General features: G+C 37.6%; 1 protein-coding gene across 1 annotated transcript in view; it reads left to right on the forward strand.

The window, feature by feature from the left end:
• GUCY1A2 (guanylate cyclase 1 soluble subunit alpha 2) overlaps positions 1-26,556 on the forward strand; it is a 155,602-nt gene that overhangs the window by 97,634 nt on the left and 31,412 nt on the right. The window contains exon 6 of the mRNA XM_062577541.1: positions 10,799-10,942. Within this exon, the coding sequence (XP_062433525.1) occupies positions 10,799-10,942 (144 nt within the window). The remainder of the gene's footprint in view (positions 1-10,798; positions 10,943-26,556) is intronic.

Below are 26,556 nucleotides of genomic sequence, written 5' to 3' on the forward strand. Positions count from 1 at the left end.
GCCAAAATGCAGGATTTTGTGGACTAAACAGGCTCTTGCTGCTGCTGCTGACAAACAAATGGCAGTAACAGTCAATATACCCATGCAACCTCTGTCGGGTGCTTGGGTGCTTTCTGGGAGCAGGAATATGCACCCATAGTGCATGTTCCAAGACATGGCGTGAGTGTTGAGTGAGGAGATAATACTTCACTTAGAGTCTTTTGAAAAAAAAATCTTCATAGGCTAAGCCTCCCCTATCTTTGGCCATTGTGGGTCAGATAAAACAGGTCCTTGGCCCTTTCTGAAAAAAACCTGTTGATGACAACATGGGAAGGCATCTTGTATATCAAGCTACCAGTTAGGCGTGGAAGCAGTCAATTAAGTGAAAACTTGCCTTACCAAATTTTAGTCATCTGTAGCAGGACATTTAGGTAGTATGAATCCTGAATCACAAAATGGTGGAATATCATCCTGAATGACAGAATTGTAAAGTAATTACTGAGATGCAAAAATGTATTTAGGAGAAGAATTTGGGTAGAAAGGAATATAGGATATGTCAATGACATCTTGATATAGAATATGAAGTGAAATAAATTACTTCTTGTGGTGAGTGCTGATACTGCTGATTTCTAGAAACTAAGAGTATAAAGCTAGAGAGGAGATAATCTCCCCTTTCTTCAGTCTTTGTCTCATACCAGATAAAAATGTATCTTGTTTGGTGCTGAGATAGAAATCCTGAACAGGAGTAATGAAGCCCTAATCCTGAAGAACCACTTTATCATATATCAGAGCCTTTTCATAATTTTCCTACTCTAAAACTTAGGACAGAGAATAGATGAAAGCAAAGTTCGTTGGGAGATACTAATGACTTCAAAGGTTTCTTACCGAGAGTTAAAATTTGCAAGAATTTTGTCTTAAGGATAAATTTTACTGCATTTCTTTAGAAGGAAGACATTTCAGCATTCTTAAAAGAAAAATATAGTTTTGAGGTATCATATACTGCTGTCTTGCAGATGGAATGAGTGTGGATAAATGGGATAATGAAATATTTGGGAAGATATAGGTCTATACTATAGTACTTGGGAACACTTCCCACCATCCAGTTCCATGTACACTTCCATCCTGAATCTTGGCTCCATACTGTGATGAGATTTCACAGACTCACAGAATCAGTAAGGTTGGAAGGGACCTCTGGAGATCATCTAGTCCAACCTCCCTGCCCAAGCAGGGTCACCTAGAACATTTTAGACAGGGTTGCATCCAGCCAGGCCTTGAAGATCTCCACAGAAGGAGACTCCACAACCTCTCTGGGCAACCTGCTCCAGTGCTCCGTCACTCTCACAGGGAAGAAATTCCCCTTCATGCTCAGGCGGAACTTCCTGTGCTTCAATTTCTGCCCATTGCTTCTTGTCCTGTCACTTGGGACAACTGAAAAGAGTTTGTCCCTGTCCCCTTGACACCCTCCCTTCAGGTACTTGTACACATTGATAAGATCCCCCTCAGTGTTCTCTTCCGCAGGCTGAAGAGGCCCAGCTCTCGCAGCCGTTCCTCACAGGGCAGATGCTCCAGCCCTCTGATCATCTTTGTAGTCCTATGCTGGACTCTCTCCAGTAGCTCCATGTCTCTCTTAAGAAAGACTTAAGAAACATGCTAATTCCCATGGAAATGCAATCTAGATGTACAGGAAGCTAAGGTGTGTTCCAGTAAATCGTAGATTAAGAGTGTACATGAAACTCACATTGACTAAGATATAGCCGGGGCACACCTTATTCTTATATTATTATTCATTGAGGAACAGTTTCCAGATCTTCAAAGCAAAATTAATAAAAAAAAGGTCATTAATTTTGTTGTTATTGTAACCATATGATTTTTTTAAACTTCATATTCTCTAATAACCCCTGTTCTGAGCGTAGATTTATCTTTAAGAGTGGAAGGGAACGTGACAGATGGAGTGTAGGACGGCTTTCCACTGGTTCATTTATCTGTCTAGAAATCAGCTTTCCTGAAGGACTATCTGGTTTCCCAGAATTTGCTCTGTTTGTTTCTTCAAAAATTCTTCTGCCTCTGTGACCTTCTATGGTCTTTCTACTTTTCTGCCTCTTCACATGGTCTCATTAGGACTGTCTTTTGTAGTACAGAGACAGAGAAGGTGAAACTATACAATTTATAATACAGAACTAATCATTTAAACTATCCTCAAAGTGAACGGCGGAAAATATGCTTCTATAGGGCAAGAGTGAATCTTTTTTAGTGTGAGATTCACCTTATCCCAAAGAAGGTGGTTAGAACAGTTGAGCTGAATTGCATGCTAGACATCCTATTTCTGTCCATTGATTATAAAGAGAACCAAGAGTTACTAACTCAGATTCAGGTGACTATATAATGTATATGTCTCTAATTAGGTGAGATGAATCTCACTCATATCACCTCATCAACTTACAGACTATGCCAGATGTGCTTGAAATATTACTTCTTCTCTACTTTTACCATCTATATCTCTCTTCATCTGCTTTATTTTTATTATTAATTTGGCTGTATTACATTATTTAATGCCTAGAGTGTATCTGATCGAGAAAAATGAAGTTCTGTTGCATTTTAATTTCTCTCCTGGAGTCAGCATCAATCCAAGTTATTTCTTTCAGGACTTTATTGCATCACATTATATTGGCACTGGAAGAACTCCCATCACCACTGAGCGTAAGGATCAGACTATCTCTCAGTACGGTCCCTTAGAATACTTCGGTGATTAGTTCAAGGCTAGACTTTCCATGACTTTTGCAAAATAATCTGATGATCTCTGTGCGAAAAACTACCTATTGCTCGCTCCAGTTGAAACAATCAATAACATGCAGGATTTGGCTGTAAGAAGCAACAGAGTATTCAAGAATCCTTCACTATAGTGCTCACTTTCAGCTAAGAAGAGAAAAGTAAACATCATTTCATCAACCAAGGAAACTGAGGTGGTAATTATATTGACAATCACTAGAGAAAGATAAAGAAAGGCTGACATCCTGACAGACACTAATCTGCTAGGTGATCGCTGGGGAAAACAGGTGTGTTGCAGCTTCAAACATTGTGTCTGTCTGTGGCTCAGCTGAGCAATGAAGTTATATTTATTAAAATACACAGAAATATTGCATAACAGTATATTCTTTCCCTGTCTGCCTCCCTCCCTCTCTCCTTTCCTTCCTCCTTTCTTTTCCTTTATTTTTTCCTTTCTTTCTTTTCCTTCCTCCCTTTCTTCCTTTTTTCCTTTTCCTTTCCTTCTTCCTCCCTCCCTTCCTTCCTTCCCTCCTCTCTTTTTCTCTTTTTTTTTTCTCTCTCTCTCTCTCTCACTGTTTCTGTCCCTCTCTCACTATCTATCTTTCCCTCTCCTGTCCTGCAACCAGGGGAAAGTGATTTTGGCTGAAAATGAGCAGGATTTACTGAAGAAATGGAGAAAAACACATAGGAAATTAGGTCACAAAAGAGCACCTCTCCTCCCCCTAGCCCCTGTCCCCCAGCTGCCCCTATTTCATTAGTGCTATTGCCAAGAGGGGGGGATAAAAAGTTATATTTTGCTATTGCTTGAATGTTTCCTTAGGCAGTTTAAATGCTACGTTATGAACAGATGGGAAAATATGGACAGTTTGCAGCTTTAATTTTTCCAATATAATTTGTGCAGCAGACTTTTCTTCCTGGAATTAAAAGAAACAGGACTGAGGGAAAAACTCAGTGACTGGAGTATAACCTCAATTACCTAAATGTCAAGGAAGACAGAAAACATTTGGACAATTGAAATTTCAGATAATTATCAATGTAGCTAATAGATATGTTGGAGATACAGAGTATCATCTAATTAAAGTTTGGATAACAGTAGGCGCTGCCATAACTAATGCATTATAATGGTCTGTCTTTGACAGTTGTGAGCATGGGAACTTTAAGAGGAAGAAGTACAAAAAGCCTCCTATTAACTAATTATGAAATATCAGGTACTTATGGCAGACTTCCTTTTAACCTTTACAATTTGAGATTTTTATCCTGGAAACAAGGATTATATTCTTTATCAATGTATTTGCTGATGTATCTATAAAAATTCTCACTGTCCACAAAACTATTTGATTGCTCTTCAAAAAGATTGCAAAATTATTTCTGTCTGAGTAAGATCTGGTGGTCCTAAGTTTCACAGGCTTCCTTCTTTCCTAACCTGTAAAGGATACTGACATCTCAACTCTCTAGAAGCAAAGTCCGTAGTACCTAGGCCTGTATAGATGATAAATTGTCTTCATTCTTGTGTGTAGTATAGTTCAGAAATTGCTTTTCTTGTCATATCCTCATTTAACATTTAATTAAGCTGGAACTGTGCATTAAAACAGGTTGCTGTGCAAAGCTGCATGCTGTTTTCTTTTGAGATAAATGAATTGTAGGAATTTAACACAATATTTTAGCTCATGAAGAATGTCTTTTGAGAGAAATATGTAATAGAATCTTGAATCTATCATTATTTGTTACTTCTGTGAGTCTCTCCCATCATTGTTCTCGTCTCAGCCTGTGCCTTGGCTCTGGAAGATGTCCTCTTAGGTCTTTCATCATAGGGTTTCATGGTCTTCCAGAACAACCATATGAAATATTTAAAAAATATTCCAGAATTTCTTCTTTTATGTTTTTATTTATATAATTATGGAGAGAGCTAGATACAAGCCTCTATAGACACTTAGCTCACTCTGGCATATGCCACTAGGGTTTATAATACAATATGACAGAGAACTACTTTTAACTACATTCTGTTCACTACAGCTGCTGTAGAAAAGGGCTCAAATCTAGGTCTCTGATACGCAGACAGGAAAAATAGAGATGCCTCACTGCCCCTTTTCAGTGATAATCCTAGTTTGTGTTTCTATACAAATTGCAAAACAGAAGTGTGGATAGCTATCAGTAATAGTCACAGGATCACGGGTAATTCAGGCTGGGAGAGCCTCCAGGAGGTCTCTGGTCTAGCCTCCTGCTCAAAGCAAGGTCAGCTCTGAGGTCAGACCAGATTGCTCAGGGCTTGATCCACTTGGGACTTGAAACTCCCCAAAAACCGCACAACCTCTTTGTGCAACCTGTGCCACTGCCTGACTGTCCTCATAGGAAGAAAGTTTTTATATTCAGTCTGAACCTTCCCCACTTCCATTTATACCTATTGCTTTGCATCTTCTGCCCCACACCAATGTGAAGAGCCTGGCTCCATCTGCTTGATGACCTCCCTGCAGGTGCTGAGGGCTGCTGTCAGGTGCACCTGAAGTCATCTCTGCTCCAGGCTGGACAAGCCCAGCTTTCCCAGCCTCTTCTCAGAGGTCTTACTCAATCTCCAGTACTCCAGCCATCTTGGTGGCCCTCTCTTGAACTTGTCCGTGTCTTCTTTTTACTGAGGGTGAACAAAATCAAAACCAAAACAAAATCTCCAAACTGGATGTAGTATCTAAACATGATCTAGTAAGCGCTGAGCAGAAGGGGATAATCCCTTTCTTGATCTTTGGCTCTGCCCCTGTTCATACAGCCCAAGGTGCTGTTGGCCTTTGCTGCTAGAGCATGCTACTGGCTCACATCCAGCTCACTGCCCACCTGGCACCCTGATGTATAGATATATCAGCCCATGGGACCCCTGGGCCTTTCCTGGAGAGTTGCTCTCCAGGCAGTTGGACCCCAGTGTTTTTGCAGGGGTTCTTGCATCCCAAGTGCAGGAGATTGCATTTGCCCTTGTTGCATTTCATGAGGTTCCAGTTGGCCCATTTCTGCAGCCTGTCCGCGTCCCTCCGGATGGCAGTCCTGCCTCTGAGCATGTTGACTGCCTCCCCGAAATTGCCATCATCTGCAAACTTGATGAGAAGGCTAATAATGTAATTAGGGAAAGAAGCAGGAATTTTGACAGAAAAGGCAGATACATTTACTCTGTAAAATTACAGGTAGTGTTCTCACATACTGTATTTTGAAAAGATTAACTAATCAGCACACACTGCATACACCTAGAAGACAGTGTCTGTATTTGGTGAGAAGAGGGGGAACATGCATAGGTAATAGATGAAAGAAAAAGCAGATATTTTAAGATGGAGAATAGCACTTATGGAAAACAGACAAACAAGAAAAGCAGAAGAATTACTTTTCTCAGTGAGAAAAATTATGTAAAGAAGACGAGCATCCAACTGTGATTAGCTAAGCCATTGTCCCTTCCCCTGCTCCTTATTTCTATATATTTACTCTCAAGCTCTTTAAGAGGAAATTGCTATCATTGCAACTGCTGTTTGTTATTATTTCAATAATATAAAACAAAATTTTATAGAATATCTCCCAACAGTTGGAGAACTATTTCAAACTATTGGCAGATTGCTCATAAGTGATAAGAAACAGTTTAGTAATAAGCTTCCCTTTAGCTAAATATAGTATATACATTTTATATTCTGTGGCTGTAAACAGGGTTTGGAGTAGAGAAAAACTGTTTAATATTCCAAGTTTTCTGCCAATTTAAAACTACAAAGATTATGAACACATACTTACTTAAGCAGAAATAAATATTTCTGTTGATAAAAATAAAAGAAACTCGTGACACGATGAGCAGGATTTGATGCATTAGAATGAATTTGAAATAAGTATCTCTTAACCTATAAAAGTATAACAAGAAATGAAGGACATGGAAAGGGCTGAAAAATATCCATATTTAGTAACTCTATTAGAACTTGGCATATTCTGAAATCCCTTGCTGAAATGACCCAGGATCTAAGATCAGGGAAGATCATGAAGCTGCTGGAGGAACACTTACACCAGTGTTTTTTCTTACTTCCACCAGCAGAGCAGGAGAAAGTAAGCAGAATAAAGTGGGCATGCTCTTGCACTGCTCTCAGGTGTGACACCTTGGTGGCCGTCATGTGCGGGTTAGAAAGGAAGTTTGGGATACCGCAGTTTCACGTGAGCAGATTGATATAGCTTAGAGCACTGCAAGGAAGGAATGCTTGTACAGATAAAAACTAGATGACGTTTTCACACCACCTGGTGAGGTGTATATTGTGTAGCATACCAAACCTAAATAACATGCTGTAAATAGACCCTAAGTTTTAAACCCTATAGGTATGATATGGCTATATGGATAATTTACACATGTTAATATGATAAGCCATATAACCTTTGAACAGCGTAATATATTTTTCCTCATATAAATACCACTTACAGGTTTCCTCTGCTCAAGAAAGAGTGTGCACCTTGCAGAATACTTATATACTTACTGTCCAAAGTCATACTGTCCACATTTACTGTCCACAAATATATATGCGTGTGTGTGCATGAACGAACGAACGAACGAACACTAACACACACACACTTATTTACTGCTCTTAAATAAAAAGACAGCGACAAGCACTCAACTGTAAGAATTTTAATCCAAATGATCTATTAAGCTTTTATAGTAAACCTGCTGAGAGAGGCAGAACTACAACTAGAGCCATTTCTCCCTCCAGCTGCTTCTTTCAGTGGATTTAATTTTTGTGATTGCAGTAGAAATTTCACCTCAGACATGTCACAAGAGTGACCCCTGTGATTACATTTCTTAGGTTTATTTTCAAGTGGTGCTTTGAAAAAGGTGCTAGTAAGATTCCTTAGAGTATTCCTTAGAAGATTCCTGAGTGTTAGATGAAAGTCTCCAAACTTGCCACTGCAGGATTTTTCCCCTGTGTGAGGAAGCCTGTGAAATGGAGCGTGACACTTCATTACCTTTAGAAGTTCGTATACATAACGCCTGGTGCTCATTCATTCCTTCACAAGGAATAATACAGAAACAGAGCTATTACTTCAGTACACCACACTTTTGCTTCTGAACTGCGACTGAATCAACACCCCAGCTTTATACCCTGTAGGACATCATTCAGCTGGAATTTCCAATTTTTCAGTTAAGCAAGATAATGCCAGTTTAGCTACTAGTAGTTAGAAGAGATCCTTGGAGCTGCCAAATGGTAGATTATTCATCTCTTGAATACTCACTTGAATACTTTTGGAGCAAGTTACTCTCTGGTATGCACAGTGATTTCAGGATCTATCCAACAGGAAGTTTGGACTGAGCCAAGAGCAGAGTTTTGTTTTTCTGGTCTCAGTGTTGCTTCTCAGCTGAGAAGAGAGAAATTCCCTTCTTCCCTGAGAACATCTGGCTCACAGTCCATCCTGGAATTCTGAATTATATTATATATTTCATATATATAATGAATTTGAATTATATATGTTATATTATATTATATAATTCTATGATTATAGCTTCTATTTTACTGCCCTCATATGAGAGGACCAAACAAAGGTGTCATGAAAAACCTGAATCAGGGAATTTTAAGAAGCCCTGGAGCTTCTTAAAAAAGAGTTGGAGGATAAGAAACACAGAAATTTGGAAATGTTACCAAATCTTCTTTTGAAGGAAGACTGAACCAAGATAAAGTTTAATGGGGACACTCAGCATGGAAATTTCAAATTAAATGGTTAGTTTGAAAAGATCTTAATAGTGGCTGAAAATAGAGTTACAGAATGCAAAGTATTAAACAATTTATCAGTACTTACAACATCCAGCTTCAACTACCGGGTCAGTCTGAACAGTCCTAATCATTCACCTGGTTCATCACACTCCAGTATTACTGTCAAAAGAACTTGATGGTGACAAACACTTTAAAGGATGTCCTACAGTGGTATTATTATCATATTTATTTTCAGAATAAGATTATTGGGAGGCAGCTTGAGTCCCATTTTCCTAGTAGTACACAGACATGCACAGTGAAACTCTGACGATGCTGCTCTATTCTCTAAGTGCAATTTAACCCTTAAATTCATTTATAGAGCCATGGAAATTTCCAAAGAGGAAGATGCTAACAAAATAAATAGGTTTGTCTGAACATTACAGGAAGAGTGTGTTCACAAATCTGTATTTGCTGACGATGGTGTAATGTCACTAACTTCAGTGGAAAAGTCATTTGGAAATTAACTCATGCAACAAACAACAGAATTTGCTTCTCATTTTTGTATTTGATGAGCCTCTGCTCTTTTTATAGTAATCCTTTCATTGCTATTCAAACTGGCTATGTTCATTCACAGTGATAGAGAGGACAATGTCCAGATATTTGGATTTCCCCTTATTCTTTCTGATGTGAAGATTTTTGACCATCTGCTTCTTCTCCATCCATAGTGTCTTTTTTAACATCTGCTACTTTTTATCTTTGTGGTCATGCCTTTCTTCCACACTTTCTGTGTTTCTCACTCTGTTCTTGCCCATCTATTTGTGTTTGGAAGGAAGACCTAAACTCCAGGGAGCTGTCAGTCTCTCTGCTTTCCATTGACAGAGATCCTGAGAAGTGGATGGGGTTAAGCAGTCAGACAGATAGCAAAATTGGTTACTCTTACATGGCTTTTCTGTGTGCAAGCACTACTAGGAGTTTCCAGATGTGAAGAGGGAGCTTTGGTAGCTGTCTCTTCTTGTTCTGTAGTCATGTCATTTTGAGTTTCCTGTGTATGTCCTTCTTTGGTACAATCGCCAGGAAAGGCTAAGGAGACAGACTTCACAGAGGTCTTGTGGCAGTTTCTGCAAGTTGAACGCTGGGGAGCCTTTGCTCATACTGCTGTTTCAGACTCGTGCTCTAAGTACATTTAAATATAATGCTTACTTTTTGAGATCTTGCTTCCAATTACTATTTATCAGGACTGAAAATTAACCTGAGAAGGTTCAGATCAACTAATATTAGCAGAGTCCCTGTGGAGAGAAGAATCAACCTTATTGTTTCCCTGGATATCTCCTTGCTCAGTGCGCACTTTCTTCTCATATTAATCTTTGCCTTTTCTTCCATTCCTGTAGTGTTGTGGGCCAGGTGAAACTCAGATTAGTTATGCAGCTGAAACCAAACTAATGCTTGAGGGTTGAGTCTGCTTGGGCATTTGTTAAGGGATTGTGTGCTGAGACTGCTGCAGGTGTGTGGGTAGGCAGACTACAAAGCGTAATGCTGTCAATAAAGCTGCAGAACTCTGGTTTTTCAGTATTTCCCAAGCTACCTTTATCCAGAGCCAGAGGGCTTCTGTAATTTCTTTTCCACCCACTTCTTCCTGAGGAATAGCTTTCCTTAAAGAAAATCAAGGATGAGAGAGAGAGGTAAGGCCTGTCTGAAGAGACCAGAGGGAACAGTCTGCTGAATTTGATGCCTGAAAATAGGGAACTCACACTAAGGTAGCCTGCACAGTAGACAGAGGCAGCATTTCCTGTTTGAAAATAATAGAGATAGATTCAGTTAAAAGTCTATAGCAGTAATACCTATTTTTAAATTCTCCCACCCCAGGAGATAGCCATCTCCCAGTGGAGAAGTCATGGACTCTTCACTATTTTTATGGTGATATTTGCCTCTTGTAATTCTCCTCCTAATCTGCTTTTCTAGCTGGGCAAATAATAATTGTGAATTATAAACATGCAGCACAATTCTTACCCAAGAGCAAAGTGCTCAGCCAGAATAGTGCCAACCAAAGCTGCAAGCGATTTCTTACTTAGGAAAACAGAATTTTCTATATTACTGCAATAGGAAAATGTTGTCATGTCTCAGCTGATGGCTTATATTGTTCTAGATATAATGATCTTCTTTGGTTATAATGGTGATGAACCACTATGCAATCACATGTCAGGTTTTGACTGCACCTGTTTGCAAACTCAGGTAATTATGTTCTGTTGTCTAATTGCTTACTTTATGGATGTTTTGTGCACATGTTTTTAAGCAATGCTATTTGATTGCAGATAACTAATGTTAGCGATCTCTGCTCATTATCTGACTTTCACATTTGATTTGTCTAATTGCTGCAGGTGGAAACAATAGGTGATGCGTACTGTGTTGCAGCAGGGCTGCACAAGAAAAGCCTTAGTCATGCTAAAGCCATTGCCCTGATGGCACTGAAAATGATGGAGCTTTCAGAAGAGGTTCTCACACCGGATGGGAGCCCTATTAAGGTAACCTCTTTGATCGTTATTCTCAGCTGATCAGTGGTACAATTGGCCTGATTAATTCCACCATATTCTGTTGGCAGAAATCTGTTTTGTGTTAGGAGAATTCAGAATCCTGTCAAGATATCTTGTTTTGTGGTTGCTTTATGGACATGTACATTCAACAATCATTTAAACTATACCTACTTTACCAAGCAGAGCAGACCAATACCAGCAGAACTGCAGACTAAAACAGTTGGTGGCTAGGAACCTGACAACCACACTATGCATGTTTCAAGGCATTTCTTTCTTTCTTTCTTTCTTTCTTTATTTATTTATTTATTTTTTGCTTTGGACTAGCTGTAGCATAGTCTAATGCATCGAATACCTATTTGTGGTAGGAATGTATTAGATGCACTTCTGGAGCCTTTCTTCCAATTCATTTTAGTCTAAAAAGAAGACAGTTCATGTGCTCCAGCACTACTCCATTCTACGAACTAAAGTACATTTCATGAGGGCAATGGAAGAATTAACTTCAAAATTATGCTCCTGATCACAACTAAAACACTAATGTAGATGCACTCAGGACTCTGTTCTTTGGGGCACATGTCTCTTCTAAATAGTTGCTGACACGAATAGAAGAAAAGTGTGTGGACTCCTTGCTCTTTCTTAATATGCTTTCTCCCGTTTAGTTCCAGTTCCTTCCTGCAGTCTGGTACCAAAGAGTAACAGGAGGTGGGGAAACACATGTCTTCTTGTACCATTTTAAAGTTCTAATCTGATGTTGTGCTTCTTTTGATGTTAGAGTGATGTTATAGCTGTTAGCATTTGTAATAGGTGGAAGATGGAGATTCTGGAGGGAGAAAGTCCATGGAAATGCACATACGCTTTCTTTTTAAGGGGTCAGATTACACATTGTTTTCATTATCTGTATTTATTCCACCATGTATCCGGTTAAATTGTTCTTCCCATAACACAGACTTCTTGTTTTCAAAGAATATGAGAGAATTATGTAGAACAGTGTTTGACTGTCTAAAACACGTAACAAATGCCATATGTAACTGGATGAGAAGGCCAGACAGAATTCCCATGAGGTTATTAACATCGTAGTTGAATTGCATTTTGTAGACTATAATTCTTCTTCTCTATTAGAAAATAAGGATTCTGCCCATAAAATTCTTCTTTCTTCTGGCAAAAAAATCGTGGACCAGTTTTGACGGTCCTTGCCAGCTAGGTTGAATATGAGACACTGATACAGCTTGCCTTTGTCTAGTATTGAAAAATCTATATTAGTATTTGGTGTTTGAAAAGAGCTTGACAGGGTAGTTTTCCTCATGCCCAATTCTCTTATAAATGTCTGATAGCTTTCACAAGCTGCTCTGTCTAATCTTGAGTTCATTCTTCAGGATACTCTGGTAGCAATTTTGAAAAAGTTAATCAATTGCTTTACTGACTCTAAGACAAATTTTCAAAACATAATTCTTAAAATTGAGGGATCCTCTGATCTCAGGAGTAAATAGCAAAGTATTCTGTTTACTCCCATCCCTTCCCCAACAATCATTGATAATTCTTGATCAAATAGGAAGAAATTATTATCAGCTGTTTATATAGTACATTACACCATAGATATTTAAATCTTAATTTATGTTAATAAGCTAACAACTATAGTATTCTGTTCTAATAGTGTCTCCTGATAAGAAAGAAACATGTCAAAGTCTCCTTGGTATCTCCTGGGGATTTCTTTTCTAGAAAGATATCTCTCGGGTAACCTGTCTGAGATCAGCTGTGGAAACTGAGAACTCAAAAGTTACTTCTCAAATCTGTGGGGTGTGACAGATATGATGCATTTTTAAGATGGTTAATTACTTATCAGAGGGGAGGGGGTTTCTTTATACAGGTTCAAACTGTGAATCTCTTTGGGTTGTCCTGCTTGCAGAGATTTCAGCCCTAGGAAATAAGGGAAACGGAGAGACGGTATGAGAAACCTAACTGCAATTAGGAAATGTAGTGCTTGAGATGTAACTCTTATTTCATGATTACTCAATTAGATATGTCTGGCTGTATGATTATGGCTATGGAATATGTTTATTTTCTAAATTGCTTTGATAGATATATTTTGTGTCATCTCAGGATTGAATTCAGCAGAAGGCAAATGTTTACTTTCTGTGTTGCTTGAAATGATCATCCCTGTGATAACAGTGGACATCTCATTAAATGATGCTTATGGAGCCTAAGAAACAGACTCAGGAAGTTAGGGAAAATGAATGAAAGAATGAATGAAAGAGTACCTAAGTGGAAGCTTAGGGTAAGATTTTCACATATGAAGTGCATTGACAGAGCACCAAAGCTTGTTATTTGAGTACACAATTAGTGTTTAAATGTGTTCGTTCACAAAGTACCTTCGTAGTGCAGTCATGTATACTTTACAAAAAATCTCCCCCCTATAGCAATATCCATGTGACCAGTAAGCTGCAATGGACCTCAGGATGGTTGACAAGGTGCATGAAGCAGGTCTGTTTTATATCCAGCCCACGATGTTGCCCTGTGACTTGGAGCTTGCAGTAGGCTGATGAGAGCTGGTGTGCAGCTGCCACACACGCTCAGACATTTTGTCACTTTGTCACTTCCAGGAAAGCCGAAGGCAGCAGGAATGCATGAGCGGAATGGAGATCCTGAGTCTACTACGTTCTTTATACCTGCTTGAATAGCCTATGATTTGCAGGGCAATAAAAACAATGTTATTTTGCAGAAAGAGAGTGAGCGAGCTGTACTACAGCAGCCTCCACAAGTCCTACCGTCAGTGTTGTAACTTAGGCTGCTCTTTTTAAAGAAATATTTATGACTGAAAATTGGCTGATAGTTCTTCTGTGAGTGATGGAGAAGGCTTAAGGCCCCTGCATGATATGTTTTACTCTGTGCTATTTGAGGCAAAATCCCATTACTTTAAAGTTAGCTAAGGCCTTAGTACCAAAGAAGGACTTTTGCTCAGATGCTGCATATAAAATTGGATATGCATTTATATTGGTTCAGCAAAAACTTTTTCTTCCAGAAGCACTTAACTGTTCTAGGTTGTATGCCACTAATTATACTTACTGCCCTCTGAATGTACTTTGAAAATATGGATTTAAAATTGCCTCCTGTCTTTGAATGAGTGTTACTTGAATTTAAGATGTGCTTCATATCTTACTGTATTTCTTTAGATAAAGTGGAAGTATATTAATTTTAATAGCTAGAGACAATGCAGTAAGAATTCTCCAGAGCACTGACCTTCAAAGATAAAGGTCAGTTTGCATATCTCATTAAATGAGTTAAACATGTAAGATAGTATCAGTGGCATCACTTTTTATCATGCTTCAAATCATGCCTAATTATTTAATGTGCAGTGTATATCCAAATGAAACAGAAAAGTTTCCTTTCCAGCTTACTGGATAATGGATATTGTTAAAAGGGCTGGTCTAGCAGAATGAACCTGGTTTGGACTAAATGGATTTCCTAAGCAGATAATCTTAGAGAGTAACTTATTTTTTCAGTGTGCAAAGGTAGTATTAATAGGGTCGTGAAGAGATATAGAATTAGAAACAAAGAGATAAAAAGTAATCGATTTACATTAAACTGCTAAAATTAACTGCTTTTATGTAGATTTGTTGTGTACAGGTGTTTCTGTTTAAAATAAAAAGATTAGCCCTACCAAAACAGTTCAAAGCATGTTTTAAAATATATTTGTCTACAGCAAAAAAAGCCATTTTCAAATTATTATGTTACAGAACTATGAGAACTAGGCCTGTAAATGCTTTTGTCACAAACTGATTTAAATACCTATTCTCGCCTTTCTGTTTGCTTACCTGCTAATGGCTAGGTTATCAAATAATCTAAACAGAGCAGTACAGAAAATTTTCTAGCTGATCTTGTTTTAAATTGTTTGAATTTATTCTCAGGTGAGGTAGACTGAGTCTTGTGTTCACTTGGACTGCAAGGCAGATTGTCTGGTCCTTCGTTTTCTGTTGCTTCGTTGTTATCAGGATACAGCGCTGTTAGGACATATTTACAGCTTCTAACTTTGAGATGCGCATTTCCAAACCTGCTTTCTTATTGTGTTTCTAAACTGTACTCAGAAAATATAATCTGATATTAGTACTATCAACACAGGGTGGTCTTCAGTCTGAAGCCTGTCTTCACGGATTAGCTTGAGAAAGAGATCCAAAATGGCAGAGACTATTTCATATCCAGGGTGGGATTTTTAAACTCATCTATTTTCAGACACTTACACTGCAGACAACTGGGAACTGCTTACTATAGCTCCCTTTTAACTGGAGGGAAGAAAGATATTCTAGCTTGTATTCATCTGACATGCTTTCAGTGTTTATTTTATAATGAAATATTTAAATTAATATTTTCTGAATGTCATCAAAAGGATGAATGATCCTGCTGACAGGAACTGTACAGAAATACAGGTTCAAATCTTTATTTAGCCACAGCATTTCCATTTGAATTTTAGAGCTGTTATTCAGACTTTCAATACCACAACTTCTCATATTTACAGTGTAGGTAACAATCAATATTTTGCAAGTAGAACTTCTTTTTTTTTAAGCCATGTGACTTTACAGCTGTATTAGTTGTAGTATACGTGTTGTCTAGTTAAATACTTAGGATCACAATGAATAGAACAATGAAAGCAAATAGAGATTAGAAGCTTATATCAAAAATCAGGCTAAGTGGTAAATATTAATAAGCATGAATCTGACTCCTGAGTGAGGATACTGAAGAGGAAAAAGGGTTCTGATTGCAATGGCTTATGCCCACAGTGAGAATGAGCCACTTTTCTAAATAGTGTGGAAATAGGCAATGAATTTTAATATGAGTAGCTGCTTCTGCCTGTTCAGTTAAGTATTCCCTTCTGCACTGTGATAATGTGGCAGTTGGGCCCAGAATACAAGTAGAGGGAAAGTGTCAACATTTTTTCAAATGTATGCTTTTATTATTAGTTTCTAATGAAGCAGCCATTCTCAACATACAGGAAAGGAGTAGTTTAGCAAGTGTTACCTGCTAAATCATCTTCAGTGCCTTGCTTTTAACTCAGGTTGTGGTGCACTAGTTTTAGATTTAGTGGCCCACACCAAATGTGTTTTACGTAAGCAATGAGAGGTATGAGAGGTTACGTGTTTTGTTTTAAATTGTGAAAAGATGACTGCTGATGCAGGCGTTCTCATCAGCAGCATGTGAGAAGCTGCTATGTTACTGTAATGCTCCTTGCTCAATCTGTGGTATCCTAGCAACTTCTCCTCTTACCTAATGTCTAAATCAGCCTCTGAAAGGTATATAATATTCTATTTCAGGCTAGATAACTTGAAATCAAAAATTTTTTTTGTGCTTAACCCCCCTCCCTCCCCCCCCGAAACTATTCCACAAAAGAAACACTTGCTTAAGGAAACATATTTAACTTAAAACTGACCAACATACTGACAAGGCATGTTTAGTTTTATGAGCTTACAAACATTAGTCTTTTAGTGAGCATTCAGAACTTCATGTCTCAGCAGAAGCCTGGTGCATTTGCTGGAGAGCATGCTTAGGAGATGGTGAGACAAATTCAGCCCTGGAGACAGTTCCCTGGACTTGAGGAGATTTTTGGTTCCTGGTGCCATACTCAGTTCGTCTAGGTGCCATTGGAAATGTAAACTGAGGAAAGCAGATCTATATCACAGCATGTTTCCCCAGGTGTTCTAGGAAATTGCAGATTTTGTTAGTCTATCCTGAGGGAAAATTCAGACCACCTTCAGCACTCCAATCATTTTCACTCAAGTATTTCTTTTTGTCTGTTTTTAATGATAGTTTTTATTAATCACTTTAAAAAATAAGAACTACACTCATTGTTTGCAAAGTCAATTCTTTTGAAGGGACTTCATCATATCCAGTTATATGGCACATCCACTCTGTGACAGTGTTACTGCCTGTATGTGAAAGAATAGCAAAGAGCTAATCGTTAGCATGAAGTTCACTGAAAAGCAAATTTATCTTTGTACCTGGCCATTCTCTACTCATGCCGTGCTCTCTCTGACATTATTCTCCTGAGAGTAAGAGGCACGAGGTGCCTGAGATGTCCTTCTGTTTATACTCGTCTCCATGGTAAGAACAAAGCATGCCTGTAGAAATCAGAGCATGCACCCAAGGCATTTTGTGGACTTCTACACTGTTTGTTAGTTTGCAATGACCACTGCTTGTTCATAGCTCTTGTAACTCTCAGCATTTGGATTTAACTAAATATAGAAATACCTTTGTAATTCAGTCATATCCTCTGTTCACAAAGGCAGACATAACCTTACAGTGATGGCTCTACCTGATTCATAACCTTGTCCAAGTGCCTCACAGACAGTGGATACTTGCATTCCTATATTGCCTTCTTCAGGTGATATAAATCCATGCACAAGGAAGGTCAGGGTATTTTATAGGACAGCAGTACCTTCAGGATTTAGATTCCTTTGTGGGATTTGTGCCCACAGGATGTGCAGCTGTATTACAGGGTTAGGTTTAAGGTCATTGTGTGACATCTCTCACTGGTCTGATTCTCACGGTTCTGCAGTCATTCTAGCCATGAACACCTCCAAGTAATATTCCAGATGTCTGGCTAATAGTAGAGCTGGTTGGGAATTTTCCATGGAAAACACTTTTTGGCTGAAAATGCTGAATTATCAAAACCAAAAGCTTCCATAGAAATACCCAGTCATCTTTTCATCAGGCAAATTTACCAGACTTTGGTGAATTTCTGATCAGAAGAAAGTTGGCTCCAGAGCAGTAAATACACTAATAATAGTACAATCATCTGGAGTGGGGGGGGAAGCTTTAAATAGAATAAAGGCTTGAAAGTGTGTCTTTTATGAGCAAACTAATACATTCCTGGTTATTGTAAGATGGAAGATCTACTGTAAGAAACTGTTTTACCCCTGGGTTGGGGTTGGGGGCATTTTGCCCAACTGCAAGTTCTGATTTTTGACTAGCCATAGTTGTCAGTTGGCTATTGTCCACATTGAAGTTGAAATTATTTACTGTTATATTTGCCATTCATTTTTTATTTATACCAATAACATTAACAAATAGACCCCACCAGTATGCCACAAATTTGAAAACTTATTCATCATAGAAATTTTGGGGGGTTGACATTGTTACATCTTTACAAAGGAAACAATGGACAAAAATTCTTAGAAAGTGAGAATTTTGTATAGAGGACAAAGTATCATATAATTTAAAATTAGTCATAAATATTTAGAGAATTGAGCTAGGGAACCCAAGATAGCTGAGTGTTGTACTTCATTTTCTCTTTAAGTCAGGAGTCCACATTCCTAAATATCTGTTCCCTTATTCACTCAGTATGTCCTCTTGTCACATAAGAATTAAAGTCAGGTTTCCACTATCAGCCTCAAGACTATTTTTCCTATATCCTGAAATGGAGAAGAGATGAAAAACAGTACATAAAAACTAAATATAAGTACTGATTTGAGATAATACACAAGGCTACTAGAACTCACAGAAGATAAGCAGTAAAAAGAAACAAGCACAGGTTTTGCGTAAAAATAATATTTTATTGGCTTTTATGCAATCCAGCCACGTACACACAAGTGGTAAATGCTACTAGGTTTGAATTACCACCTCACTGAGTTAATAGGCATAGGTGTTCCCAAGGATGCTTCTAACTGGGAAGTAGAGAGGAAAATGTGTTGCCCTTTGCAGTTGTAGGGGTGCCTGTAACCTGAGCATTTGTGTTTCCAGCTGCTGGGATGTTGTCAGTCAGCTGCTGCTCTGTGCTGCCTTACTTCAGCATCCGTCCTTGTGCTTGTGCTTCTTTCAGTAACTAAGCTGTCTGCACTTGCTTTTTGATATACCTGTTTTAAAATGAAGGAAGCCTTTTTGATATACCAGTTTTAAAATGCTGGAAGCATCTCACAGGCAGTGCTAGTGACAAGCAGAATGAAGAACGTCCTTTATCATCATTTGGGTTATGCACGTTAACTTTTCTAAATTGGGCAATATTTTTGTTTCAGAACCAGTGCTATATCACCAACATTCGTTGATTTTTCTGACTTCATTTTCTGACTCTCTTCCAAGAGCCCAAAGGGTGAAGTTGCCTAATCCAAACATATTGCTATGTCTGGGGTCATATTGTGCCATTAAATTGCAGTTTTGAACAAAGAACAGAGCAGAACTGCCACCTCCTTTGATCTGACCTTCCCCTAGAAGCAAGAGATTGGCGTGCTAGAGAGCTCCTAAAGGCACTGCACAAAGTAACATGTTCTGGATAATGCAGCTTGTGCATTCATGTGCTAGGTGGCAGTGTGAGCATAGCTCCCTCTTCTTTCACCGTGGTGCAGGCTAGATATAAAGACATAAGAAAAGGCCTCTTTACATCTTCTTCTTCTCACCTCTCCACTGCTTGCTCGTGGGTGCTAAGATTTACTGCAAGCTGGCTTGTAGATGTTGCTTGACTATGGTTTTTCCAGGATGCCAGCACTGCCTTTGTGCAAAGATGTCACTCTTACTACTGTAAGAGAAAGAACTTAATAATGCAGCATGAAAATAGGGCATTGCAGTCAGAAGTTAATATGAGATGAGATGGGATAATGTTCCAGGTGTCTTAAGACCAAAATGGTTATGTCCTCTTCCAGTGGAAAGAAGAAATTGTTGGTTTGGTTGAGCGGTTAGGACTCCTATAGCAAGACTTCCGTTGTCTCTTAGTGAATGAATAGTCTTGAATAATGTGCACTGGAAACATGAAGATAGTAAAAGTGAAGGAGAGCTGCATCACTTTTTTTTATATTGCACATCTTCTGCTACATATTTAAAAAGCACAGCTCCCCTCTCCATGACCTATTACCTCACCCCCTTTTTCAGGTTAAATATAGTTATAAAATCTGTTAATATAGTTTTGCTGTGAGGATTATGTTCACTTCAGGAAAGACCCTTGCAGACATAAAGCTGTTCCATCTCACAAGGTTGAGCTTCTCACCAGCACTTGTCTTTTCTGACTCTGAATTGCAAGAAGAGCATTCAGCAGAGTCCCAGAATAGCTGTCTGTGGGTCATCTCACGGAGGACAGTGCCTTTCTCAGCCCTGCTGGATAATCTTACAGATACGTTAACCTTTATGCAGAGCAGGCTCCCTACTCTGGCGAATCTGTTTAGGAGATTTTCAGAGGCAGCTGCCAAAATCCCCTTTGCAAGACAAAGAAGAAGAAATTGTACTTCTTAGTGATAATTTTCTACTTTTTGCTTCCTCCATTGCCTCCAACATACTCTCAACTCTCACATAGCTGTTATCATCATCCTGAGCTATACAGTGAGTCATAACACTGCACTTTATTTGAGTGAGCAGTTCAGATGGGGGGTGGATGTTGGAGAATAATACTTGGCCTACTCTTTGAAGCTGACAAGTTCAACAACATCGTTCAACTGTTTCAGAATAGCTTAGTTCCCTAAGGAAGAATGTGTTTCCTGTCATAAATAAATCCGTAAACTAGATGTTTAATGGTATTTCAGCCCTTTCATATGAGACATAGAGCATTTTGGAAAAAATGCCAATACTTCAGAGGAACTTCAGACAGCTTCTTGTACTCAAATATCTTCCTTAAATTTAAACTAGGGTAAAAGTCATTCAGCGTCAGTAATCAGCTTTAAAGACTTCATACTGAATAACCAGAACTTATTTATTTAATTTTTTGAATCAAAGGATCTCTATATTTTGGCATATATCATGCTTAAGTTAGGTTTTTGCTTTGACATTTTAGAAAGGAGGGAAGGGCAGGGCAGAGGAGGAAAGGCGAAGGTATTACATTTGAACTGAAAATAAGGTGAAACAAGGCATAAAAAATAAAAGTATACTCCGTTAATAGGCTCCTTGCTTCTTCCTAGCATGTGACCTATTTGATTATGGCAATAAAAAGGAAGGGGAAAGTGGTATGTTTGTGTAAAAGTGAGTTATAATGTACTGGGATTTCTCCCAGCTGGCCTGGCAGAACCTGGAAGAGCCCAGGTGATTATTATGCCAAAATCCCGAGTAAAAGTTCAAGAGTTCCTCTTTTTTTTTTTTTTTTCCCTCCCCACCGCATGTTTGAAGCTTTACTACAGGAAACAGATTCAGCCCAGAGGAGGAAGACAGAAAATGATATCTTTCAGAGATCCCATTTTTCCTTCCTGGAAAAGAAAGAAAATTGCCACACCAGCAAACATGAGGCCCTGGGATGATCCCATTCCTTTTCTTACTGGGATATAGTTTGCCTAGACTGAGCAAGATAATTCTTGACGTTTAGCCAAACACCATAATTCTGTTTAATAGCATTAGCCATAACACCATTATCTTAAAATTTAAAGATAGAGGAACTAGTTAAAGCAAAACTTATCTAAAATGTTTGTATATTTATATTCTTAAAAGGTGATGTTCATCTGGGAGACATAACATGTTCCTTAAAAAACAGTAAATATTTTGTAGTCTGTGGAAGTAGCCTCTTTCAATGGGAAGTGAGTAATTACATGTTTAACATGGCATGTAGGGATTTATTTTCACTATCACCTTTCTGTAAAATACCTGTTTTTCTTCTGTGAGTGACAGCTTACTTGATAGTAGGTCTATTCATGAAATGTAAGAAAACAGATAACTACCTTTTTCACCAAAACAAAACAAAAACTAAAAACAGAGGGGGTCTTAACTCCCTTTGGAAAAGTTTTTTGGGGGAGGAAGTAATTGCTATTGTTAATACTTTACTCCTTTTATTTCTGCAGGTTGATTCTTTTGAATTTGCACTGTGGCCACAGACAACACTACAGAATTAGCAAGTTATCATTCTTGTTGTGAATGTCAGTCTGTTTTACTTGAATGAAGCAGCCTATTACTGAACTGTACCTTCAAGATGATCTTGAAGGTAAAAAAAAAATCGAAAGTCAAGTCTGATTTTTGGCTACACTGACAGTGACAATGAGAAATCTGGAATAATAAATCACACAAATATTTTCCCTCTATTCCAAGAAATATTTCTGTGTTTTTCTGAAAAAATGCTGTGATCTGAAGATGGTCTCATTGTCACAAAATTATTGAGTTCAATAGAAACTAAAGCCCTGAAGAATATCTTAAGACAGTTCAAATCACTGCTCACTGACCTCTAGAGCAGATAGTCTATTCGAAAAGGCCTTTGTTTCAAAAAAGTCTCTAGTTATAAGATTTGCACCTTTTTGGTATTAGTGAGTTTTGTTTGCATCTTTGGTTGTCCTTCATCTTTTTGAGTTTACAAAGCTTTCTGTCATATAGGCCATCTTCAGTATGTGATTATGTGACTTTCATTCCAATATTAAAACTTTGATCACAACACATTGCTTGCTTGAACTTAGAATAGCATCATTAACTAGATTCCTTTTTGACCAATACATCCATTACTTCTAAGCCCTAGTCTATTTCTGATTAAAATAATAGGAGTATTTCAAAATTGGTTAGCCAACTGTACATTTGTGCATCTAAGAGGTCTTGGAGATGAGCTGAAGTCTTTCGACCTGAGTAGAAAATCTTTTGTATTTACCTGTCTTTATTCAGCCTTTCACTTTCGGAGGTGAAACTGCCATTTCCGATTATCAATTTACAGAGATTGGAAGAAATATATATGGAAAGTCTGAACAACTTGTTCTCTATATAACAAGTATATATGTCAAGTATATATTTTAAAAAATGTATTTTATTTTGATAGCAGTTTTTTCTTCGAGTATGAATGCACATAGGGAATTGCTGTTGTATAAGTAGACCTTGCTTTGTTGTGTTAAATTACAAAATGATGGGCTTGCACTTGACAAGTCACTGTAGACTTTTATGCGTTTAGCCAATGCTCACCTGCTCTAAACTGATCTATTTTTGGCTCTCTAGAAAGCTATATCTGTCTGGATTTCCTGAAGTGAATACTTTATATTCACTTTAGAAAATTAGTTAATAGCCAAATTCACATCCCACATACAATTACATTTAGTTTTAGGCAGTAATAATAAAAACTTTGAATCATCAGAACAAGTTCAAGTCATTCCTTAAAGTATGTATACATATATATGTGTATATATATGTGTGTATTTATATATTTCTGTGAAGGGACAGATTGAAGAGATCTGTGTAACAGATCTGCATTCAAATGAGCAATTTGTAGCTTTACAGATTACCATTATGAGTAAAGGTAAGAATGATCATTAACTGTGTAATTTCGCCATTTTTCAGTAGTTCAGGTATTTTATGTTTAAATGAATATAGTTCTCTCCAAAGAGAAGTAGGAATTGGTAACATTAAGATCTAGTAGGGGAAATGTACTTCAGTGTTCATACTAATGAACTGACAAGGAGTATTTGGAAGAATGTGGTTGTCATAAATCAGTTTCCTGGGTGAGACTTGCTTCAAGGTACTTAGCATATAAAATTTGTCCTTAACATCTCATGCTGAGAACTCTCTCAGAGTAACTTTAGTGCTTATGCAAGTAACAGTAAGATAATTATATAGAAAATGTTAAGTTCAAAATATATTAGTGAAGTTCATTTTTTACAAGAGGAAACAATAACATTAATATTCAAGAGAATGGGAATTCAGGTAGTCTTTCTTTTTTTAACCTCACTTTTGGGATAACTACCATTCCAACTGTAGAGCCTCTAAACCCATAGAGTTTCTAGAATACAGTAATAGATATTTTCAAAGGATGTCACTTTACATTCTCAGCTTCTGTGGCCCAAGGCAACATGAAAATTTATCCTACCAATTAATGATTGAGTGTCTTCTATTTCCTATATAAACTTTGGAACACTAATTAAATTTAAAACCATACTAATTTTAATAATGTATCTTTAAGCCCTGAAATTTTGTTATGTGATGAAGACACTTCCATTATTTCTAACTCCAAAATGTCATTATTGCGCTGTCAGCGAATAAGAACTTTTTCAAAGGCGAAAGGAAAAGATGATGATGTAGAGTTCCAATTAAAATTCTTTTTGTCTGTATGTGTTTACTATAAAACCTCCCATCTTTCAGGTAGCAATATGGTATTCAGGTGTACAGTCTTCCCTTAAACCTTTTGTGAAACAAAATGTGATTGCCTTCTGTTTGGCACTGTGTGAGACCTTTTCTCTACAGAAATTAAAAGAAAGTTTGCATGGACTTAGTTTATTTAGGCACACTTATCTCCCAGGTACCATCCCTTGCATACTAGTCTTTTTCTTCAAGCATTATATCCGATTTCAGAACCACAGAATTGGATTAGATGGACTTTTTGTCACTACAGTACAGTTTGTCAGTACAGTTGTTTTCATATTCTTATCTAATTTACTGTCTGTTCCTAGTTACAGACCTCTGCAGTTAAATGTGAACTTCTTTTCTGAAGGAATGGCAAATTTTATAGCAAAGATCAGCTCATATAACAAAAACAACACAAGAGTGCAAAAATTTTGACTGCTATGACTGAGGTCAGGGTATCTATTTTAGCCTGGTTACCCTACAAGGTTTTATGTTTGCTTGTACACTGCCATTTCCTCCCCAATGGGTTAGTAGAGAGCTTGTGAAATTGCTAATTATAAACATATTGCAGAGACTATAGCATCCTTCTGTTCTCAGAGCTTTCATTATTTCTGAGTATTTGCCAAAAATTTTTTAGCGTTTCTGTTTTTCGTGAGCTCTTCCTTGATTTTTGTTGTTTGTTACATTGTGTGAATGTTGTGAGTGTTGGTTACCTCAGTTATGTGACATCCTTGCTCCCTAGATAGATGAAAAACTTTTGGTGCCTGAGAATAAGTGGAAAAATTAATAAAGACTACTTTTGTTCAAACATACACACCATTATTTGCAAGAGATGAGGTTAATTTGCAAAGATCTGTTCCCCAGTAAACTCAGTAGTTTTTTTTTTTTTTTTTTTTTTTTTTTTTTTTTTTTTTCCTATGAGTGTTAGTGGATGGAAAGAAATGAACAGCTGTTCAGAATAGAAATGATTGTTTGCAAAAGTATTTTTTGTCAGAACTGAGAAAGGTTATTGTCATAACAGAAATGTCTCTTTAGTTATGTCTACAACAGCTTACGGTGCCATGTTCTACAACCTGCAAACAGTAAGAAAGTGAGAATTTCTAGTCTAGCTTTCAGTGAGGCTAACCAGGGCATGCTTCCATGTTACTGGAAGTACAAAGTTCAGCATGATAAACTCACTTGGACTTAGACGTTATGGTGCCCAACCCTTTTTCTGTTTTTGACTATTCTGTAAGTACAGCTGAGTTTTTTTTTTTTCTTTCTTTTGGCATAAAATGTCTAGTGCGCTGGATTAGATTGTTCTAAATCAAAACTTCTCATGAATGTATTAGTTTTAATGGTATTTTAATAGGACAAAAAAGTTACTGTGTTTATGATGGCATTTCTGAAAAGATAAAATTGCATTTAGTCTCACTCTGACCCTTCAAGAGCCACTGATGGTTAACAGGAGTGTAGAAACTAGGTTCATGCACATGGTTTAAATTAGGCAATGTTCCATACTCCAGGTGACTGAGTGCCATTAGTATGCAGGATGTTCTTGAGACTCTGATGTTTTTCTGATACCATATTTTGAAGGAGCTCAGTTGTGCTTCATAGAAAATAATTATGAAAAAAAGGCAAAAGAATACAATTTATACAAAACTGAATGGTTTTCTTGATAGTCCTAACAACAAGCTGCATCATTACACAATCCACCCAACGCTAATATTAAGATGAGCTCTTTACTTTAAACAATGTTTTGCAGGAGGAATCAAAAGTTTTTTAAACAATGTAGAAAGTGGGAAATAAAATTCATGTTTCAGAATTCTGTCCTTGTTTGGTGGGTTTCTGAATCAGAAAGATCAACTCTGTAAATGGTTTTGTTTGAAACTGTGACCAAGGTTGCAACAGATGGCTACTTTTAATCTGTCTTTTGAAGAGCAAAAAACAATATGGAATCTGACTGTTTCCTAAAAATTCTTCTCTGTGTCCCCCTCTCCCAACCCTCCCCAAAAGAGAGAGAAAAAGATATCATAGGGAAAATCTGATGTAGGTGATTCTGCAGCTCTGGATGGCAAATTCATGTGCATTAAAATAAAGCAGCAGGTTGACAGACTGTGGAAAGCATTGAAATTAGTAGGAATTTGTGTGAGAAAAGTCTATGCTACCAATTTTGCTGCTATTTTCTTTCTAGGAACACAAAAGAAGAACAAATCTTTAACTGGACTTGTGTTTTTCTTACCAAGAGGTTGGGAATTGCATAGATGAGAATATAGTTTATTTTGCCATCCAGGTAAAGAATCCATTTTAATACATTCTGTCTGCATACATTTCTAAGTCCATCTTATGATGTCTTGCACAGTCATGACAGTATTGTGAATGGTACACTCATATCCTGATACAATTACTTCATAAACATACTACCAATTTATTGTGACAAGGTTCTAAAATGAGGAAGGGACTAATATGCTTTCTCATTACTTTGGGCTAACAGAAGTTGATACTATCATAGCCAGATGCCAATGTCATTACAGTTTCCCTGTGTCTGCTGTGACACGTTTGGAGCTCTTCTCATTGCCTTACTAAAAGCAGTTACCCATCTTTGTTGGTTGCTGTCATGTCTCACCATGCACTTGATTTCTCAAAAATTAACTCAC

Source organism: Rhea pennata, chromosome 1 (genome assembly GCF_028389875.1).
Source record: "Rhea pennata isolate bPtePen1 chromosome 1, bPtePen1.pri, whole genome shotgun sequence".
Taxonomy (NCBI): Eukaryota; Metazoa; Chordata; class Aves; order Rheiformes; family Rheidae; genus Rhea; species Rhea pennata.